This window comes from Haliaeetus leucocephalus, unplaced genomic scaffold (assembly GCF_000737465.1).
Source record: "Haliaeetus leucocephalus isolate CR32 unplaced genomic scaffold, Haliaeetus_leucocephalus-4.0 Scaffold306, whole genome shotgun sequence".
Taxonomy (NCBI): domain Eukaryota; kingdom Metazoa; phylum Chordata; class Aves; order Accipitriformes; family Accipitridae; genus Haliaeetus; species Haliaeetus leucocephalus.
In genome coordinates, this window is record NW_010972742.1 from 3,976,967 (window position 1) to 3,999,074 (window position 22,108).

At 42.3% G+C, this 22,108-nt stretch overlaps 3 protein-coding genes across 7 annotated transcripts in view; 2 read left to right on the forward strand and 1 right to left on the reverse strand.

The window, feature by feature from the left end:
• Positions 1 to 12,266, forward strand: part of TSC1 (tuberous sclerosis 1) — a 28,823-nt gene extending 16,557 nt beyond the window's left edge. For 4 of the 5 annotated variants that reach the window (XM_010570857.1, XM_010570856.1, XM_010570855.1 and 1 more), the window contains 12 exons: positions 297 to 412; positions 735 to 807; positions 2,192 to 2,290; positions 2,391 to 2,961; positions 3,695 to 3,738; positions 4,365 to 4,531; positions 5,443 to 5,625; positions 6,008 to 6,118; positions 6,679 to 6,801; positions 7,822 to 8,009; positions 8,122 to 8,283; positions 9,063 to 12,155. In XM_010570857.1, coding sequence (XP_010569159.1) covers positions 297 to 412; positions 735 to 807; positions 2,192 to 2,290; positions 2,391 to 2,961; positions 3,695 to 3,738; positions 4,365 to 4,531; positions 5,443 to 5,625; positions 6,008 to 6,118; positions 6,679 to 6,801; positions 7,822 to 8,009; positions 8,122 to 8,283; positions 9,063 to 9,549 — 2,324 coding nt within the window. In that variant the 3' untranslated portion in view covers positions 9,550 to 12,155. Of the gene's footprint in view, positions 1 to 296; positions 413 to 734; positions 808 to 2,191; positions 2,291 to 2,390; positions 2,962 to 3,694; positions 3,739 to 4,364; positions 4,532 to 5,442; positions 5,626 to 6,007; positions 6,119 to 6,678; positions 6,802 to 7,821; positions 8,010 to 8,121; positions 8,284 to 9,062; positions 12,156 to 12,178 lie in introns of those variants that run through there. The other variant, XM_010570858.1, reaches the window with a different exon arrangement.
• A 1,960-nt stretch (positions 12,267 to 14,226) lies between these two features.
• AK8 (adenylate kinase 8) overlaps positions 14,227 to 22,108 on the forward strand; it is an 81,091-nt gene continuing 73,209 nt past the window's right edge. Inside the window, exon 1 of the mRNA XM_010571108.1 lies at positions 14,227 to 14,411. Within this exon, the coding sequence (XP_010569410.1) occupies positions 14,403 to 14,411 (9 nt within the window). The 5' untranslated portion in view covers positions 14,227 to 14,402. The remainder of the gene's footprint in view (positions 14,412 to 22,108) is intronic.
• On the reverse strand, positions 15,856 to 21,563 carry LOC104833883 (chromosome unknown open reading frame, human C9orf9). The gene is made up of 4 exons (XM_010570860.1): positions 21,407 to 21,563; positions 18,100 to 18,302; positions 17,388 to 17,529; positions 15,856 to 15,921 (listed from the first exon to the last, which is right to left on the reverse strand). The coding sequence occupies exons 1-4, from the start codon at positions 21,548 to 21,550 to the stop codon at positions 15,913 to 15,915; spliced, it is 498 nt and encodes a 165-aa protein (XP_010569162.1). The 5' UTR covers positions 21,551 to 21,563; the 3' UTR covers positions 15,856 to 15,912.

Sequence of the window (22,108 nt, forward strand, 5' to 3'; positions counted from 1 at the left end):
TGGAAATGCCACGCCATGCCATTTGATAGGCTTAAGTCATTACTTCTGTGAACCGAGTACCTGGTCATCTAGAGCAGTGCGAATGCAAACATCGAGATAGGAAATAAGTTACGGTGAATTCAGTGCTGAAGTCTGAAGCAGGCCTTTTGGAAACTGTGCACTTTTATCTTGTTAAATAGCTGAAAGAGATTTAAGAAGTAAATGGTTGAGATAATGTTTTAAACAATTTTTCACATACAATATTCAGCTGAAAGGAGGAAGTGGGAGCCTGCTGAGAAAACTTTGCTCCTTTTCAGCAGGGGGGAAAGGAACACCTTTGGGAACGCCAGCCACATCTCCTCCTCCACCCTGCACTTCAGATGACTTTGTGCATGTTTCACTCCCTTCAGCTGCTGCCACACCTCCTAAAAAGGTATAACAAAATTCTGCCAAACAAATCTGATTTTTTTTCATTGACTTGCCATACATGTAGTGACCATAATTGAGAAAAAAAAAATCAGAGTAACTGATTTACAAAAAATGTTGCATTTCATTGCAAAACTCATTTTCTTCTAAGTTTAGACAACTATTGCCACTTCAGTTGCACAGTTTTAAGACTTCTTATATTGGTTTGCTATTTAAGCCATCTATTTGCAGGAATTTCCTTTCTATGAAACCGCCCGAGAGGTTTGTTTCCAACAAATGTCTGATGCAGAGAATCTATTTTGGGTTTTTTTTGTTTGTTTTTTTTTCAGGAGGACAAACCAGATCCTGGGAGGCCTTTACTGTACCGACAGCAAAATGTCATAAACAGCGATAAATCATTGGGTAAACTCTGTTTTCCTCTCCCCATTACAATAACCTATTGTAAACAAATCCTGATTTTATTGACACGTGTTCCAATTGCCAAACACTTTTCCACAGGTTTTTCTCTTTCTTCCCCCCTCCTGCCCCCTGAGTTCTTTGTAGTTCCAGGATCCTGCCTTAACCTGTGATTCAACTTAAAACCTTCTTGTGATGCTTTTGATTTCATTTTAACTATTCATATTCAAAAATAGCTTGCAGATTTTTTTTTAACTGGCCCTCATGCATTCTTATGCATGTTTAAATACACAGTTCTACACTGGAGGCTGAAAAAGGAATATTTTTTTTTAAAGCTGATTCTTTGAGGGTGAATTTTTTTATTAGAAGCAGCAAGTTGTATATGAAGTCTTACTTGAACAAGTTTTATGTCACATGTCTGGATCAAACTGTAAGGCTGCACATAAGGATAGATATGATGCTCCCTTCTAAAGGCTCTTGGAAAAACTCTGTTTTCTATCTACAATTATATTGCTGTACTTGAACCTTTTTTTAAAGTCCTGTGGAATATTGAAATCAACAGTGGATGGTTGAGGAACTCAGCTTCTAATAGGTAAATCTAGATTCCATTTTCCATTCCGTCATCTACATCTGTGACAGCTGTAGAAAGGGCTTTTGGCACTGTATTTGAGACTTCTGTAGTGTGATTCTTTACTGTCCTTGAAGTGGAGATGATACTGAAATTTAAAGCTGGTTTTCCTTGGTGAAGTTTTATAGCAACACTGGAATCTGAACTTTCTGAATTACAAGTTGAGAACAGGCTAGGTTTTTCACTGGGTTCCTAATCTGTGACTGAGCTGCGAGCATGAGGTTTCTATCCTGCATGCTTTAGTTTATATCTCCCTGGCAGCTGTCTCAAGAGTTTTTTATCAGTAGCCACATATTGTCAAGTTTGTATTATATCAGTTTGCTAAACTTCCTTTTTTCAGGTAAGTACTGTGTCCTTGTGTAGCCAGATCAGAAGCTAGGGGGAGTTTAATGCTAATGTGGAAGTATAGTAGTCATACTACACTTAAGCCACTTTATTTAATAGGTTAAATTTCAAACAGCCCATCTTTATTCATAGAGGCGGTTGCCTACACTTGTTGTGCAATAGCAAACGTGAAGTTCACAAAATTACATTTTGGGATCAGGACTAACCAGTGACTGATCTCTGAACTGGTTTCCACATGGAATGGAACAGGAGTCTGATAGCTTCCTCCTTTGAGGAAGCATCTGAAGGAGGGGCAAGCTTATTCTAAGGACCTCACAGCAGTAGAAGACTTCTGTTTTGTGCTATCGTAAGGCTGAAGAAAACAGCATCTGTACAACTAACTTTTCTTTTTTCTTTTCTTTTTTTTTTTTCCTTCAGACACACCTGGTAGTAAAAGTTCAGTAACCTTAAATGATCTTCCAGAGTTTTTAGGTGGTTTGTCTTTTGAAGATAGTGCTGAAAAGGACAGAGAGGAAGGTAATTTCTGTCTTCCTTATGTACATCTTGGCTAAGGAAATGTTTGTAATGTCGAAATACAAGATACATAATTATGCTTCCCCCCTCCCATCCTTCTCAGATGCAATATCTAAAGAGATCTCCGAGATCACAACTGATGCTGAACACATGGTGCCTAGAGGAGGATTTGACTCTCCATTTTACCGCACAAATGACAGTCTGTCAGGCTCTCAAAAGAAGACCCATTCAGTAGTCTCTAGTGTTCAGGGACACAGTCAGACCTCTGAGCCTTTAACATCTTCTCTGGACAAGTCTGGGCCTGAGAGTGCGCGGGAAACACCCAAACAAACATTTACTCCCATAGACAAGCCCTGTGGAGGCTCTGGTGAAAGCCCTGCTGGTAACAGGGAAGGAACCTCTGGGGAGACGAGTATTCTCACTCCCAGCCCTTGCAAAGTACCAGCACAAAGAAGAGTGGTGTTTGGGAGCGGGCAGCCTCCCCTATATGAGCACCTTTTTGAGGTTGCATTACCAAAGACTGCCTACCTCTTTGTTGGCAAGAAGACTGAGGAGCTGCTAAAGAAAGCCAAGGGAACCCAGGATGATGACTGCATGTCCTCTACTTCTCCCGTGGAAGTACTGGACAGACTGATACAGCAAGGAGCGGATGCACACACTAAGGAGTTGAACAAGTAGGTGACTGAAAATCTTACTTTGCAAACTTTCTTGTTATTCCTTTTGTGCTGGCTTTGTTTTAATAGATGTGCCTGAAAAGCAGCCGTGTCTGGAAGTCTACAAAGAAACCATGTTCTGTGAAATATTACTGTTAACTGAGCTAGGTGTTCCAGCTGGAGGATTTTTATATTTGCGATCGTAATATGTTTGATACAAAAAAAAAAAAGGGACTGTGACCATTATACTCTTACTGCCTTCACTGACAACTTACGATGAAGAAGCAGGGCTACTGGCTGTGCTGCAGGTGTGGTTTTGGTACCACTGTTAGTGAGATTTGTTTACTTTATCAGGTTTAAGTCCCATGCTAGATACTCAAAAGAAAATGTAGAGGCCAAAGGGAGGTTGACACTTTCTTCTTTCTAATATACAGGAAGCTAAGAACTGGAGAACCAGATTTAAGGTTTAGGTGTATATGTTGTATTCTTTCTTTTCATCTTATTACCCTGTATTCCATTTTGTCCTTTTCTATGTCCGAGAGAGTTTTTCTCCAACTTCGAAGAAATTATGCCCTCCATCCTCTGCCCTTTGCAACCTGCTGCTTGCACGATTCCTCCTTATTACTTTCATACCGACTGACCATAATTGTTCTTAGGCTGTAAGCTCTTTTGAGGTGGGCATTCCATTTTAAAGTGACTTGCAGAGTGTTTTTATATTTAAACTTACTGGTTAATGCTGTATTTTCATTTTCAGATTGTCTCTGCCGAGCAAATCTGCTGACTGGACTCACTTTGGAGGTGAGAAGTTTCTCATGTGTTTTGGCAATCTGTTCCTCTATTATTAGACTTGCTTAAACAATGACCTGCATACTTTTTTTTTTTTAACTAATGCTGCAGAAAGATGGTGCCCTCCATTAAGTCATGGTTTATCTGCTTAGCAGATAGATATCTGTGTTCCAGTGAGATGAGCTGCTTTTTTTCATCTTTGAAAAGTGAAAACTGCCTTCCCCACAATTCTAGATGTTTCTGCTTTTGACCATTTAAGATCTGCTAGCTTCAGAGTGATGCTGATCATCTAACAGATCCTTCCACCTTTTCAATACTATTTGAATCTAAAACTGATGACTGTTTTTCTTGCTGCTTCACATGTGTGTCATAGCTTTGTGCTCCTAGGCTTCTGTGGTGATGGTGAGCTTGGCTTTTTTCTTCTTAATAGAAGGAGCAATCCATTTGAAGCATATACATGTTGCTCTGGGAAAAATGTTTAAAATTTTAAGTTTGTGTTGGAGATCAAATGGAGCAGACAGGTTTTTAAGTTGTAATTTAAAAGAAATCTAATTTGCTTATTTTAGAAAATATTTCCCATATGTGGAACAGGGGCAGTACTGTTCAGTAACCTCTTCTGTCTTTTAACTCCAATCCAGGTTCTCCCCCTTCTGATGAGATTCACACCCTGCGTAACCAATTGCTTTTGCTGCACAACCAGTTATTGTATGAACGCTTCAAAAGACAGCAACATGCCCTTCGGAACCGTCGACTCTTGCGAAAAGTGATTAAAGCAACAGCTCTGGAGGAACATAATGCTGCCATGGTAAGTAGGGATACAACTCTAGCAGTGATTTAAATGCACTGGTGCTAGAACAAGTATTAATTGGTTTGGCCAGTATCTTTCAGTACCACTCAATTAAAATAGAAGCCTCATTTCTCACCTTATTAAAGTCAGTGTTTGTGGAATGACTTGTGGACGAGTTACATGCGCTGTGATTATTAAAACCAGTAGTTTATATTTGTCTGTAGGCAACTGAATCAGTGGATGCTGGCATGCTTGACCCCTGCCAGTACTTATCTTTGGATAGTGTTAAAGGCTTCATAGTTAGTGCAGCGATTACCTAACGCCTAGCTAGACAACTTATTGCATTATTTGAAGAAGTACTGTCCTTTCACTCCTCAATTGAGGAGTAATAGCAAAAACTTTGAAAACTCCAATGTTCTTTTCCAGGCATATTTACTATGGTAAAATTTGAAGTTGTAAGTGCATTGAAGGATGTCTCATTACAGATTTAGGCATGTTTTAATTCTGTATCACCATATTATAGCTAATTCCATCAACAGTTTCACCTTTTGATAATTCAGTAGAAGAGCCAAAAATAGACTTCCAGATAGCTTTTGGAAGAGGAACTGTTGCTTCAGCTGTGAAGCCCAAGTCCCTGTTGAAAGCGTGAGGTGCAGTAGAAGAATCTGCTGTTGCTCATTGTGCCTTTGGATGTGACTGAGTTTTCTGCCTGTCCACTCTATCACCATTTAATCTCTTTTTTGGCCAAAAAGCAAATCAAGCCCCAGAAACCTTAAGAACATGCTTGATATAGAATGTTCTATCTATGGAAAATTGTTATGCCTGCATGCTATTAATTTGATAGCTTTACTTAACTAGCGACTTAAGACAGATGTTCTAACTGATAAAGCAGATGTCTTGTCTGATGCTTTCTATGGGGTTCTTAACAGAAGGATCAACTGAAGCTACAGGAAAAAGAAATCCAGGCCTTGAAACTGAGTCTGCAGAAAGAACAGGCAAGGTACCACCAGTTTCAGGAGGAACATGAAAATATAGTGGCTCAGCTTCACAGCCAGATCAGACAGCTGCAACATGACCGAGAGGAATTCTACAACCAGAGCCAGGAATTGCAGGTATGAAGCATGACACTGAACAAAATTATGTTATCTACTTACTAGTTTTAAAAATAACCTTCCTAATAACATGGCATGAAATATCTGAAAGTAAGTTACATACCTCTATTAGAGATACTGTCCTAATTCAGAGTAAGATATTGCATAATTGGAAATGCCTAACTTAGTCATCATCCTTTTATGGTTCTGTTTTGTCCTGTCTTCAGTTTGGAAATAAGAAAATGCAGTTTCTTAGCTGGTTTTGGGGCTTTCACATGTGCTCAGTATAACTTGATTTACAGTGCTGGTTGCTTAAGCCCTCTAGCCATATGCCATTGCTAGTCCTTGTGAAAGTTTCAGAACCCTGAGTAAGGTTTGTTTTTTTTTTTTTCCATTTGAACAGACCAAGCTGGAGGACTGCCGGAATATGATTGCAGATCTGAGGTTAGAATTAAAGAAGGCTAACAACAAGGTGTGTCACACTGAATTGCTTCTTAGCCAAGTTTCTCAAAAGGTAAGAAAAGTCACTGTTCCTAGGGTCCCTTTGTGTCTTTCTGTTTATTTCTGGTAATTTTTATCAGGTGCTTGCTTTCTTGTTGAAAGAAGCCTGTGCTTTGTTCCATAGAATCTGATATTAATTGCACAAAAACAACACAGAGAAATATATTTTGGTGAAGAAACTTTAAACTCAGTTCAAAGGCTTCTGAGACTTCTAATTTTGGCTGCTCTTTCCACACTAGGAATTTGCAGATTGAGCAATATGAACTTGTATTAAAGCTTGCTAAATCTTGGCATCTTAGAGATCTTGTTTATATCAGAAATTGAATGGACTTCTTGTGTAAGTGGAAACATGGTTATGTTAAGGGAAGCAATGCCTATATGGTGAAGTTCTGTATGGACTGTCACCAGCTTTATGAAAGCTAATTTATTTAACACTTATTCCCTATGATGCATTGGATTCTTGTCTTTGTCTCCCTTTATAAAAATACCCTGTGAACACAGTGCATGTCAACTATGACTCTCCTGCTGAACTGTTCATTCCAGTGTTTGATTCTGTTCAATTTCTCTTTAAAGCTTTCCAACAGTGAATCAGTGCAACAGCAGATGGAGTTCTTGAACAGGCAACTTCTGGTTCTTGGAGAGGTCAATGAGTTGTACCTGGAGCAGCTGCAGCACAAGCACACAGACACTACAAAGGTATGATTGCATAGTTGCAGAGGAGGCCTTTTGGGAGGAGATCACTTGAGGGTCATCATCAAGCTGTTCTCAGCCTTGTGTTCAGAATGAAGGAAATGCTTCATAACTTAAGATACTTGGTTTTGAAATTGATTTTCAGGGATTGGATTTCATATTTAATCTTCTGTTCAGATATTTTGTGCACTGTGTTGTTACAGAGTCTATTCAGTGCCCTGTGCTTGAAAGCCAAGAAGGGGACATTAGGGTACACCTGAAGTCAGTTTTAGTCACGTGATGTAAATTCTTACCAATTTTTTCTTGCCAAAGGCCAAGAGTTTACTGTGCTTTTAATGTAATTGGCAGCAGACTATTGCTGGTAAAGTAACATTCGGCTCTTACATTTGTGAGTGTGTATAACATAGGGTAGTATTTGCTAGAATTTGTAGAAAGATCTTAACCAGGGTTTTACTGGGTTTTGTGATGTGCTCTTTTAAAACAAGCAGTCTTACTCATCTCAGTCATTTTCCTATTAAGAGTTAGTATTAACTTTACTAAAATTTCTGTGGTTCATATGGTTTTACTTCCTGACTTCAAAGAAACCTTTTTTTAATTAGAAGCAAGTAAATTACACAACAATATAACTGTTTCTGCGTGAGAGCAAGTAATTAAAGAAGGTGGATAATAAGCCAAAAAAAAAAAGAAAAGCCTCTTACTGGTATTTAATGAAGGTCATGTTGCAAAAAGGGTTTTAAAATTGACTTTGTCTATCCTAATCTGGTGCAGAACTGGCAAGTTTGCTGAAAAGGGCTTTTTGTAAGGAACATTAATGTGCTAATAAATTCCAGTGATGTGTAGTTATTTTCACAGTAACTTAATAGTGTACATCCTCAGAGTATCCAGTTTTCTATATCTGTTTTTAGAAATGTTTCTTTTATTCCATCTTGCTTAAAAATGTGACTATTTATAGCATCAGAAACATGTCTAAGTATTAATAAAAATAACACACAAATTATACTTTAACATTGTGTTCTCTCCTTCGAGGAGGTTGAAATGTTGCACGCTGCTTTTCGGAAAGAACTGGAGAAAGCAAAATTGTGTGTTCAGCAGCAAAGCCAAAGGCTTGATGCTTCCCAGAAACGGATAGCTGAACTGGAATCTCAGCTTGCAAAAAAGGACCACCTCTTCCTGGAGCAAAAGAAATACCTGGAAGATGTAAAAATCCAAGCAAGGTAGGGGTTTCCTGTGTAAAATTTTAGCTATGCATTGACAGGTGCACTATCATAGTTGAGGCAGAATCTGGAGACACTGGACCTGATGGACTTTGGTTCTTTTTCTGTTCAGAGGTCAGCTGCAAGCAGTAGAAAGTAGGTACAAGGCCCAGAAAAGAATCACACAGGCATTTGAGCTGGAGATTTTGGATCTGTTTGGCCGGCTGGAGAAGAGCAGCCTACTGAAAAAACTTGAAGATGATAAAACAGAAGCAGCTGAAGCAGCAGAAGAAAGGTAAGGGTGATGATGTAAAATATGCTGGACTCATGGCCAGCTCCTTGGAAGTTGATATCCTTGTGGAATTCCTAGCACTTGGATGCATCATCTCAAAATATTTCTGTTACTCCCCCTTTTACAGACTGAATCTGGTTTAGGACTCTGCCCAGGTTACTGAGAGTTGCTGACAAAACTGGAAGTGCTCATGAAGTACTTTTCAGATAGCTGAACTGTTACTCAAAGTTTTGAGAGAAACCTCTGGTTTGTCTCAAACTAGTCTCTTTACAAATTGCTACACTGTTCTTACGTAGTTGTTTTACATATGTCTACCTAAACTGTCTAGGTAGTGCTGGACTTTACTTCAGATCATACCTTTTTTTTTTTCTACACCAGATTCTGCTACAGCATCAGGATAATTTCTTGCACTGCCAGCAGATTTGTGGCGATCACCTGTGCTTGGGTTAGGTAAAAGAAAGGTCTACAATCCAAGGAAGATGTACAGATCTCTTCCTTTACCTTAACAGATCAGGACCTAGTTCCATTCTGCTTTGGGATTATTGTCAGCTTTGGACTTAAAACACTCGATGTTGCAAAGCTTAGTGTGTGATGCTTTTCTGGTTACCCTTTGTCACTTCTGCTTTGCTACAAAACTGTGAAAGGAAAAGTTGTTGAAGTAGTTCTGCCATAGCAGAAACGCAAAGTACTCAAAGTAACCTGCCTTCCCCAGCATTTCCCCTTCCATTGTAAACGGTTGCTACCATTTCCTTCACACTATATCCTCTCCCTTTCCAAAACAGGCTGGATTGTGGTAATGAAGATACTGTGGTGGGATACAGTGAAGAAACCATTGGTAGAAATGGAGAGACCAAACCTCCCAGCACTCGAGGTAGTAGTAGCAGTAAGGGTGGCAGCAGCAGTGAGCTCTCCACCCCTGAAAAACCCCAGAACCAGAGATTCAGCAGTCGCTGGGAGACATCTGTGTTGCTGGAGCCCTCGACTACTGTCCCACTGACTGTAGGTTCGCTTCCCAGCTCCAAGAGCTTCCTTGGAATGAAGGCACGAGAATTATTTCGCAACAAGAGTGAGAGCCAGTGTGATGAGGAGGGTGTAACCATCAACAGGCTTTCCGATGCTCTAAAGACTGAACTATGTAAAGATCCAAGCATGGAGACAAAGGCCCCTCCAAGCCCCGATAACCTTAGCGTCTCGCCTAAGATCCAGGAAAGCAGTGTTGGACAGCTTCATATCATGGACTACAATGAAACTCATCATGACCACAGTTAAAAAGGAAGATAGTCAATCAGTGTTATTTTCATATTCTTGGCATAGAACAGGAGGCGTGAATGCAAGTTTAACTAAAAGCTTTTATGTTTCTTTGGTCTGAGCAGCTAGCTCATGCAGCGGAATAGGATTGATGTCCAGAAACGGAAGAAGGCTGCTGAACAAATGCAAAGTGGATTTTTGGGTCTGGAATTGAAATGCCCAGCCTAACTCTTGCTTCTTTCTCAAATTCAGTCCTTAGCAGCGTGTACTAATTTGAAGGGACAACTGTTAGCATTTGCAAGTATTTTTTTCCCTTTCTCCCTGTCCCCAGTTGAGTGGCTGCGTTTATGAACTTGAGTGCAATATGAGACCAAATTAACATTTGTGAGTCTCCTATGAATGCTTTGTATTTCCTTGCAAGCTTCCAATTTAGAGCAGTTAATTGTGCTGCCTGTCCGGGTGACTTCAGTTGCTTTCATCCCGGAAAGAATCAGCACTAGAATTTCTAGTCCGTTCATCTAAAGGTCTCTATTTTGCCTGTCCACTGTCCCACATCCCTCAGAGCCCAGTCTTCATTAAGGTGGACTCTGATTGAATACCTAAATGTTTAAAGAACAGTGTACCTCTGCAAAACAATTCATTCACCCTAATTCATGATCATTGTTTATATTGTCCTTAACATTTCCTGGAAAGTTACATTTGAACAGACAATAAGGAACTGGAGCTTGTAATGCGGAAGAGACCGTATATGCTGAAGACTTGTTAAAACACTAGCTTCTGATCTTTTTGGTATTTTAAGTGTTTGCCTGACAGGCTGGTACTGACCTCAGACTGGTTCATATGGGAAGGCAATTGGGGTGGGAGAAGAGGGAAGAGGAAGCTTTACTCAAGTAGGGAGAGCATGCAGAACATGTATGTAGAATTGCAAGCTTATGAAGATTTGCAGAAGTGCATTTGTTTCTCTAGTCAGGGAAATACTTGTGCTGTCTGACCCTCCTTCATAGTTCTGGTCTTTGTTCCTTGTCTGAGCAAGACCACTGTGTTTTGAGTCCAAGAAATTGGCTTCATTCTTCCCTGGGAATATGTTTTCAGGCTTGACTTACAGAATATGGTTTCCTTTGAGTGCTGTTCTGCTCAGACCGCAGCACATTTTTCAGCTCAGCAATGTCAATTTGGCTCTAGGTATCTCCCCTTTGCCCTCATCCCGTTTCCTTAGAAGATAAGGCTGGGGAGGAAGTCTGCTCAAACTGAGAATCAGAATTCTGTCTTGAAGCCTTTCTGTGTTAATCATGTTTTAAGTCAATGATGAGCCTTCTGTGAAGGAGGATTGTGGGATCAGGGCTTGTCAGTGGTCAGACTCAATCTCCTTCGTGACAGAACAGAGCCCGCTGTTGGGAAGGCAGTGTGCTTGTTTTAAATGTTTGATATGTCTGGGTCCAGGCATACTTAGACATATCAGGCTTCACAGTTACCCTGCATCACATGTGGCCTCTTTTCTTAAACATTCTGTGGGTGGCAGCTGCTGTTTAAGACTTGTCTCACAAATAAATCAAGTCCAAGTACACTTGCACCTGTAGTTCAAATCCCTTCTTAACCTGAATAGGAACAGGACTCTGTCAAAGTGGCTGGCAATATGCTAAGTTGTGCCTGACAGTACTTTTCCTCCCACTTCCGCTTCTTCCATAACACCTAGGGTCTAAATACATTTCTGCCTGTCTAAATTATTCTCAGTGTCCTTTCGGTTGGTCAGTCCTAACTCTGAAAGTAAAGGTGAACTTCAGTGGTTTTGTCAAAGCTTGAATCTGCATGGAATAGAAAATAGAGAGTTGGTTGTAAGTGACAGACTGGTTTTGTCGACATGTCTATAGGCTTTCTAAGACTTAGCGGTAGCAAACGTGGTAGCGTATGTTTCGGTAAGATTTGGAGGTTTTTCCTGCCCCTTGCCCCACCGGGTCCCAGCCCCAGGAGTGAACGGTTTGCACATTGCCCTTGAAGGGCTGGCTCAGCCGTTGGATGCCATTGTGTTGGAGGAGTTCATTCGCCCATCCTTCTGCTTTGCCGAGCCCAGAAGAGTATCTTGCTTATATGATGATTTCACTTGTTCTGAGAGGAGGTTTTTGTTGTCGGTTACAAAAATGCCCTGGCGGTAATGCAAGCTCATTGATAAGGTGGCTTTTTTCTTCTTTTAAAAAGGTTTTTAACACTGGGATAGTAATGGAAACCACTTTAGGTTTGTTTATGGACCACAAAGATTATGGAGGAACAAATTTAGCAATTTTTTTGTAAGTCTAAAAATCATGGATCTGCTGTATGTAGTTAACTTGCAGTTCGTTTGAAGGGGTCCCATCAGTGAAGTGGAAACAGATTTTTTTAACTGACTGCTTTTAGTTAAATCTAAAATTGCTGTCTTTGTCAAGTTAATCTGTTCCCTGCCTCGCTCTTTGTAAGCATGTTAAACAATCCACATTAAATGCCATAAATATGAAATACGAGGAAATGGTACAATCGTAAGCTAAAGAGAACTTAAACCAAAAGGAGGTTTTGCTGTCCTTATTAGAATGTTCTAAAATGTCAAGGCAGTTGCTTGTGTTTAACTGTGAACAAATAAAATGTATTGTTTTGCACTACTCTGTGTTAAATTCCCTGCCAGCTGACCTCTTTGGGACTGAGCTCTGCTGAGACGAAATGTGCAGAAACAAGTTCAGTGTTGAAACATCTTCCAAGATCTGCATAGTACAGAGCAGGTAAGTGGTACTGCCCCTTTTTGCATGGGGTTTGTCATTAGAAGCTCATTTTTCTGCATGGAGCCAAAGCCTTTTTTCTTCTGTGAAAAACAAACTCAGTGACATGCCAGCATAATCCATAAATTAACTGCAAACAATTCAGTACTGCAATCTGCGTATTAGCTTTCTGTGTAACATTGTTTATGTAGTCTAGAGACTACACAGTGATTAGACAAATTAATAGCTGAAAATGTCAAAGACTGTTGTTTGTAAAGCTGGGGACGCTGTCAGAAGCTGGCCGGCTTGCTCTGTCCTTGTTGACATTCTTTTCTCTTCTGTATCCTGCTCAAGAGTCACTGTGCACGGAGGAGGACAGTTTCTCAAACCAATGGGAACTTTGGGGCCATTTTACTGTAAGCTTAACCTAGTAGGTTAAGGTTGTTCTCTTGTTTTGTCTTTTTTTTCCAGACTGGCACTTTCTTACTGTTTTGCTTTTGGGTTCCCCCCCCCCCGAAATAAATGAATATTTGAAAAGTTACTCAAAGCAATTTAGAAATTCATACAGGAATCTCAGCATTCCAGGTAAGGACTAAGTATAATTCTTAAATTTGAACAACACCTGCAAAGGGGATGGTGCTACTGACATAGTCTGTTTGTGAACACACTTTGGCTGAGTAACAGTTGTTATGGAGAATTTTATATAAAAGTTAGCATAAATATTATCTTGGGGTTAGGTGATAAAGTTGTTTTGGGCCTTCTGCACTGGGGCGAGTTCTACAGCATGGTGTAAGTGAAATGAAAACAGCAGAAAGTGAATTTGACTTGCTCTTATTTTGAATCCATTTTGCATATCCCTTAACAAGCTTAGCATGGAAAAGCTGCACTTGATAGTGTAAAAAAAAAAAAAAAAAAAATTAGATATATATTACCCACAGAAGTACATCCACTAGGGTATAAAAAGAGAAAAATAAAGTACGTTCCTTACTCACTAATGCTAAGTAGTATGTTTGGTAGTTTATAACCCAGCTAATAAACATGCAGTACATATTAGGAAGGAAGTAATTTCATTTCCTGAATTGAAAGTATCTTTGCTGATTGATCTTGATTTATTGGAATTACTTAGCTGCTGGTGCAAATGGTGGATTTTAAAAGTAAGTGGTTATGAAATAGTTTAGAAAATCAGCAGGAGCTGAGTTACTTTCTTCATACATTCATACACGCAGAAGCTTTGCAAATAAAGCTTAGTTAGTGTTCACATAGGCTTTACTTTTCAGACAAAAATTTGTTCCAAATAATTTTGGCTGATGGTCTTCATGATCTCGGTGTCTGTGGGCTTTACTTGGCTAAACCTTTTTTCTTGAAGTCCTCTCCAGGCGCACCCTCTAGTTTTGGACTCCCTTGGTGATCTTTAACGTCTGCCAAACGCTATTTATGGTTTCTTCGAAGCGGTCTCTGCTCTCTGTCTCAGCGGTGCAGCGCTCGGTTTTCAGCTGACTGCAAGCTCGGTTTAAACTGGTGCTACACCCCCACCAAGTGAATTCGGAACTCTTAGGAAAACAGAGCTATCCTCCTGGCTACGGTGCGTTTATAAATGGGGCGGGGGGGGGAAAACAGCCGATCACGCTTCTGAAATGGCAGCTGCTTCTGAGGGGACGGCCCCGCAGCTGCCCTTCGTGTCTTGGCACAGCAACCGGGGGGAGTGCGGGGCTGTAGCCCCTGGGTTTGCTTACCTGTGACAAGCGTTCAAAAGCCCCTTTAGTTTTGGGGGGGGGGGGGGGGAGGACACACAGCAGGATTGTCGGAAACTTTTTAAAAACTGCTTTTCAGAGCCTTCGCCCGCCGGACGCTGACGTGAGGCTGCCCCGGCCGGGGCAGAGCCCAGGCGGTGGGGGTCTCGTCGGGGCCCCGCTCCCCCCACCCGGTCCCGTCGCGCTCCCAGTCGCGGCCACTAGAGGCCCCGCGAAGCCTGCCACTTCGCTCTGCGTCGGCTTGGATGACATTTTGGGGATGCTGTGTTTCTCCTCTCCCTCGAACCAACCCCCTTTCCCTCCCTTAAGACCCCCCCCACCACCACCCCTGACACGATGTTAATTAACTTCCTGAGGTCTGAGCTATGCCCCATCCTCTCGGCGTGTGAGACGCTGGAACCAGATGTTTAAGGTACGGAAGGTTTTGACCCAATTACAGGTTAACAAAAGCCTGGTTTGACCCTTAATCGAGGGGAGCACAAAAGTAATTAATAGCCTACAGATGCCAGGATTCTGTTGAGATCATCTAGTACCAGCCCGTATCTCTAGTTCAGTTTTTGAACAAAAAAAAAAAGCAGCATTTATTTCCTGGACTAACTGACAGATCTCTAGGTAAGTCAGTTTGGTGCCCTGCCTGGTTTCTCAGTGTGAATCTTGCAATTTTATGCTCACAGAGGCTAAAGTAAAACTTTATTGCACTTCTGTGTTTGGCATTTACATCCTGTTTATGTAAATTCTTCAAACAGCTTTATTTGTAGTGGAGAAAAATAATTCTTGCTGTATCTTTTTGTCTTTTGAAGTGTCCATCCACTCTGGAAGAGGAGAACTTGTATGGAAATTAAGTAATTTGTCTAGATGTTTTTGTGAGACTTAACTTTGCAGTCTTCCAACAGATTCTGGTCATGTCATTACCAAACCTCAGACTGCAAGTTTTATGCACTCATTTTTTCTGCTTGTGTTTTAATAAGACTGATTGAAAGGATAGGGTTAGGGTAGAAATTATTATTAAGGTTTGGGAACTGTTTCTTGCATGTATCGTAACCTTTGTCATGTACAAATGGACAACTGCATTGGCATTTTGAACAGCAGGGTTGGGGAGATGGTAGACGGGGTTTGATGGGACTGTTCTGACAAGCAGTTTGTGCTGTGCTGTATTGTGAAAGCTGAAACTGAAGTACAAACTGGAGGATAATTTTGGTCTTATCAGAGCCTGCATGTTCAAATTTAAAACTATATGACAGGGTGAGGAAGGTTGGAAGCAAGATCTGGGAATAGCATCCCTTGTGTCCCCAGCACTTGTCATCTTTTAGTCCACATAGCGTGTACTTGTTCTGAAAAACTTTCGAGGCAGCAACTGTCATCGGGCACTTGTCTTTGCAGCATGAAACACCATAGGGCAGCTGTGAGCAACTTTGATTTTTCTGCCTGAAGCTGCCTCTGCAACAGGGCTCTCAAGTAAAGCCTGAGAGGGTAACGGTCACGTTCTGCTGGCTGTGGCCCCAGTAGTGCCTAGGAGTCTGTGGGTGACCCTGGCAAGCTTCGCTACCATTTTGAGTTCACCAAGACTCAATTCAGTTGGATCATGTCGTCTCCTAAAAACAGGCTTCTACTCCAGAGTGGATACATGTATTGCACTGCAGTGCAAGTGGATAGTGGAAGGGGAAAAAGCGCAAAAGAAGGTGGGGTTATGTGAGGAATACAAAGGCTCCTGAAAAAACTTTCCATTTCATCTGAGCTATCGTTCCTTCCTACGCTCTCTTATCTGTATTAATTCTCCTTTTTCGGCTGCTTGTTGCCAAAATCTGGTCATCTTAAGGCAAAAGCTTTCTCACAATTTTAGCAAACCGAGCCAGGTATGCAAGGGGAAATTGTTTATTCAGGAGTGTCTTCCAGCAGGAAGCAAAGAACAGGAGCTAATTTGCCTGTGGGAGGGGAAAAAAGCAGTCAGATACGGGGAAGACAGTGTTATTGAGATCTTAAGTACACAGTTAACAGTGCTTGAATAAAAGCACCACCAAAAATGCATATCAGCTCCATAGAATGGGGAGAGCCCATGGCTCTGCTGACCCTCCCTAAGCAGGCTGGAAAGAAAGCTGTTTTCAGCACTGGTATAAAGTCACTGTGCTGGAATTGTGAAGTGCTGGTATAAAAGCAGCATGAGACTGTCTCAAATGCCTTGCAGTTTTAATGAACTCATCCTTGAAAGCTAGGCAAGCTGAATTCTCATCGCGAAAAAGGGAAAGCACAGACATTTTAACTTGCAGTTTGAAAAGGAATGATCTGAAAATGGCCACAGTTTTCTCAGCTTCTCTGCTCTCACCAGATTCCCATGAATCACATCGACTGGAAATGACTTCGTTAGTTTTGCTAACAAAGAGCTCTGGGGAGGACAGGGGTGGTTTATTCAAGTTTGGGTATTGTCAGCACACCAAACTAAGTGCAAAAGGTAAAGGAGAACAAACTTCATCTCTAGCTCTGACAGCAAAGGAGTGAAACAGGTGTAAGGGAAGATGTTCTGAGTAGGGGGTACTGGCAATGGTGTGAGAACCTGTAAGAAGGATGCAGGAGAGGACAGTCGGTGCAGCTAAAGCACTCTGACCTTTTCTGTAGCCAGTGGTCTGTAAGGGAGACATAATTAGTGTCGTCAACTTTGATTCTTTGGTCCAAATAACCAGGCAATTTCAGTGGGGGTGAGGAAACCTTAGGGACAAGTCTGAATCCATAACGAGAGACCTTTGCTGCTCTGCATCATGTCCTTCAGACATGCAGGTTCTTTACACCTCTGGCTTTGGTGAGTGAATGGGTGTTCCTCAGAAGTCTGAGAAAGTGTAAAATCCCATTTCAAGTAGCTTCCCCAAGATTCGTATCTGAGCGATTAAAACCTGATTATTCCTGACTGTTCCCTGCTCTCACCACAGTGCTGGTCAAAGGGATGAGCACAAGTGCTACAGGTACTTCTGTTGGGAAACAACTTCGAGGAGAGTGGAAATGTCAGCAAGGGAGAGAGTATGTACCTGTCCAAGGCTGGCTTACAGGGCTAACTCTTCAGAAAGTGGACTCGGATAGGAAGGATCTCTAGTATTCATTTCACTATCCTTAATCAGCCACCTGATTAAAGGTGGTAAGCAGAAGATGCATGAACTTTGATCCTTTAAAAGGCGTGTCTACCTGGTGGCTTCCAGGGACCTTTAAGCTTCCCACTGTGATTTTTTGTGTCATTTAGGTTTTTCTTTTGGATATGCTTACTCCCCTGCACTTGTACATTATCTTTGTTACTAGCTGAGGTCTGAGCTTCAAGGCGCACAGAAAGTGGTGTTTGGGAAGTGGCTGCCCTAGCTGGTGCATCCTGGGGTGCCCTCTTCTCAGAGATAGCACTTCCACCACTCACATCATACAGCATGGGCAGCTTCTCAATGTGGGCTACCCACTCCTTCATGCAGTCTAGAACGATGGGGATGAGGCTCACCACACCTCCATAGTGATTCTTTGCTTCATCACAGCTCAGGTGATTCACAACATCGTGGGGGTATCTGTGGGACAGAAGAAAACAATGGGCAGAGTAGTCCCAGACATGCAACCCTGGTGAGCCCACAGTGCCACCCTGAGATCCCCTGGGAAGAGCAGAAATGCACAGCCAGCCATTTCCCCAAAACAGAAAGGCACAGATAGAATTGGATCTTGAGAAGCGAGTCCTGCCAAACACACTATCCTGGCTGTTGGGCTAGATCTGGAAGAGTTCAAGAGCATGTACAGGCACTTGCCCCACAGAAATCAGCTACGTGCAGGGCAGGAATAGGAGGAAGGAGGAGGTGAACTGCCTGGGCATTGCATGGGATTTCAGCATACTAACCTGCCTGTATATGCCTTTCCATGCACTAGTAAAAAGAATGAATAAACAAACAAAACCCCTTTTTGTGAATTGAGGCTGGCAGTGTTTTCCCAACAACTGGAATAGTAAACTGGGTAGCACCTTGTACCCTCACTAAAGCCACAAAGATGTTGTAACGGAATTGATGGAGAAGTCAAGTGGGAATATGCATTCTTGTGACAGTCCTCCGGCATTGACAGTTGCCTCAAAGAAACTAAGCTGATGGACTTACTTAGCTCGGATGGTGCTCAGGTCATTGCTGTGGCTAAGGAGCAGCTTGCATCTCTCCAAAATGCCATTGGTTATGTTGTTACCAGAATGCACGGTTTCCAGCTTGTGGCAGAGCTTGCTTAGATCATTGCAGATGTTTAGGAACATGTTGAGGATACGCCTGTCGGTGGAATTGTTACAGTGATGCTCCATGTAGGACTGTACCTGTAGAGTGCAACATGGGGAAAGACAGTGTCATGCATGTTAAATTACATTTAACTTCTTTGCAGCATAAATTAGTGACGAGAAGCTGCTTTCTCTTGTGACTCTGCAGGTGTGAGCCACTATGGAAACGGCAATACAGTGGCAGGTAGTAAGATTTCTAGCGCATGCCTGAGATCTTTGCTTGTCATTCATCATGACTGAAGAAGGCTGGGGTGATGGATCCAGTTGTCAGCACACCAGTGAGCATTCCTCCCTCTTTGAAGAAAGTGTAGGAGTACTGCAGCCAAAACCACAGCTCTGCTGCAAGCACTGCAGAAACAGGTTGAGCGTGAGCGGAGTTTTCTGTCTGCTCTGAGCAGCGCACCCTCTGCCACTGCCACGGCCACTTAGGCAGAGTGGGGTGGGAGGTGAGGGCAATGACCAAAGTGGGCCTGGTTTGGAGTAGCAGTGTGGATGTGTTTGCACGTACATGCATTCTTCATGGTTCTTTATTTGGCACCACTAGATGTGACTGCAAACTAAACCCATTTAACTTAATTGTCCTTACTAACCTGTTACAGCAATGATATTCCCTACTTGCCTTGAGCATTTTTGTTACTCAGAGTGAATGGCATTGCATGAGGAAGCGTTATGCCAGGAGATTAAGTATCTTCTCCAAAGAAATTCCAGGCACTTCAGACATGAGTGGTCAGAATATAAAATACTGAGCAGCTGGTTGGCAGTCTAAGCTGGACTCTAACACCTTCAGTGCTTTCTCTAAGATTTCAAGACAAGAACGAAGTAGCTGTTCCAACATTGGTACGGTTTCTGCATACAGAAAAGCCATGCTATGTGCTTGGGCAAATTCTCAGCAGGTTTGTAGGAAAAATAAAAAGTGGCCCCTAAGGGTCCATTTCCACTAGAGCTTCTTCCTTCCACACTGTTTGCTGAGCGTTGTGTCCTTGTGAATGGCAGGAGTTTTCATTGCTGCTGGGAGCAGAATAGTCCTAAAGAGAATAGCATTTTAGCCTGGATGTTCACCAGTGGGCTAACAGGACTTCTTTTTGTCCACATCAACGACAGAGTTAATGCACCTGCGTAACCAGGATGGGGACCAGGACTACAGAATGATGGCTTGCAAGGGCTGCCCAGCTCTGCATTAGCCAACTGCTGATGAGCAGTTGAGCTGCAGCCAGGGGAGTTCACATGGACAGCCCCTACGCTGGGCTGATGTCGTGACCACAGCCAGGCTCTGCAGTGCCAGGACTCACTGGGTGATTTGAATCTCTGGCTGAAGCAATGACTGAGGAGCTTGTCTCACAAAATCACTTGGGATTTGACTTTATACTCTACTCCATGTAGAAGTCTTTAAGGAGCTGTTACCATTGCCTGACTGTGGTGCGCTCTTCCACCTTTCCACCTTACTGTGATCTCCTCTTTTCTCTGAGAAACGTCATCACTCAACACTAAAAATGCTACCATGTACAGCTTTTAGGGGTTAGAAATGCAGCCACGTTCAAGTGCAGTATCATTTTTTTCTGTGGTGTCTGTGTTTACATGCAAAGAAAGCTGGCAGTCAAGTCAGCTGTGGACTGAGACCACGCATATTTCTGCATTTGTTGCTTTTATTCTTGTGCCCTCCCATGCAAAATTAAAAATAGGGTTGGGCTGAATCAGGAGAATGGCAGTGAAACAAAATGGATGTCTGGTTTTGTCCCCGGTGAACTTTCTTTGGTGTGTAGTGGTTCAGTTCCTGCACAAAGCATCACTACTATGTACTGCACCAATTGCTCCCTGTTCTCCCCAGTAACTAACTCTTTTCCCTTTCCCATCCTCCCCCTGGGGTAACACGGTTATACCCTCAGTGCTATGTGTGCAGTACAGTTTGCTGCCTCTAAGTTCACATTCAGGAGAGGTTTAGATTGGATATTAGAAAAAATTTCTTTACTGAAAGGGTTGTCAGGCATCGGAACAGGCTGCCCAGGGAAGTGGTGGGGTCATCATCCCTGGAGGTGTTAAAAAAACACGTAGACAAGGCACTTCAGGACATGGTTTAGTGGCATGGCGGTGTTGGACTCGATCTTAAAGGTCTTTTCCAACCTAAATGATTCTATGTTACTGTATCACACATGATGCCATGGATCAATGTAATTGCTGAAGTCGTTACCTACAAGGTTTCACCCCCACAACAAGCAGGCCTTCTACCTCTGCCAAGAAGCTGTGTCTAAGCTTGCTCAGTACCACTGAAATATTGGCACTTTGAAAAGCAGCATAATGTTATACAAAATCTCAATGCCTATTTTTGGAAAAAAATGGTTTAGCGTAATGTCTGTTGTGATCCTCTTCAATGTTACAAGCAAAGCCCTTATATTATAGAGAGTCAGCCCCTAGAAAAGACAACCAGCTCACTTCTGTGTCCTAATCCTAATAACAGCTTGGCTTTCACTCTGGCTTTGGCATCCATCTGGGTTTTGTGCCTGGTTTCTGCTGTCTCAAATCCACAATTCTAATTTTATTTAGGTTTTTCTTCCCCCTCTGTCTGCAGGTGGTCTAAGTTCTTTGCACTACTTAAAACATCCCATGTTATAAAAATTCCAAGACAATTCACTTACCAGCCCAGAAAACCCCTAGCCCACTTGGGACTTTCAGCCCTCAATCCATCATCCTACCTCTGTAACACTGCCATTATTTTTAATAAGCACTATAGAAAGATACAGCAGCACCAATACCAGGGGGAAGAGGCAAGCATGCTGGTTACTACAAGTTAAGGATTACAGATTCCATGTGTGGCTGGGGAAGGAGGGTTGGTTTGATTGTTTTCTTGTACCCTGTATTTCTAGCTATGTCTCAGCAGCGAAATGACGGCCTTAAACTAAATCATAAAGTGATGCTCAGCAATAAAATTTCTTCTCTGTAAATGGGAAGACCTAACATAGGTATTTCTCTCCCCTACTTAATCTTTTGCCACTGGTTTGCAGAGTTATACACAAATGTTACTAGAGAGTTTTTGTGCATCTTCCCTTAGTAAAAACATTTCTTCATCCCGGAACTAGACCCAAGTGCGTGACAGCACTGCGTTGGTCCCTGTTCTCATCGGCAGAGAACTTTGTGCTGAATACTTGTACCTGGCTGATGCTTGCCACAGGTCTGATCATGTCATGTGCATTCTCTCGGGTGTGTTGCAGTGCTCCAATAAATGTAAACTGCTGCTGCAGGAAAAGCTTGTAGTTCTGCTCTATGTTTCTTAGAGCCTCCTTTACCTCATTCATGTTTTCCCCCTCCTGGATTTTGGGAGAGAAGGAGAGAAAGGAAGCTACTTTTTAGAAATGATGCAATTCTACATATGTAACTGTCTTCTACCTGAGTTGGATTTGTGTAGGTTAGTGGAAAACTTTAAAAAAAAAAAAAAAAAGAGGAAAAAAGAGAAGATATATTGTGTCAAAGCTCTGCAGTCCCAGAGCCCCAAACAGTAAGTCAATGAGATAGTAATGATGCTGCAAAAAGAGGTAGAGAACCCAGAGGGGACCACTGACAATCAGATGCCATAAACCCTAGTGGGTCTATTGTAAACATAATGTGGCAATGCATCAAACACACCGCTGTGAAAGGGCCGAAGGGAGAGATGCCTTCTCTTGCCCGGTGTAAAACCATTGCCCAAGTGGCTTAAAACCTCGAACACGACACGAAGCCAGCTCGGCAGGCAGTATATCCTGGCAGACCTGGGGAGACCCGGGGCCCTGCTTGACCCCCCCGGCCCCTCCCGCCCCAGACGGGGGCCTGAGTTTTTCCCACTGGTGACCTTGGGCTCTGAGGGAAACCTTGCCCTG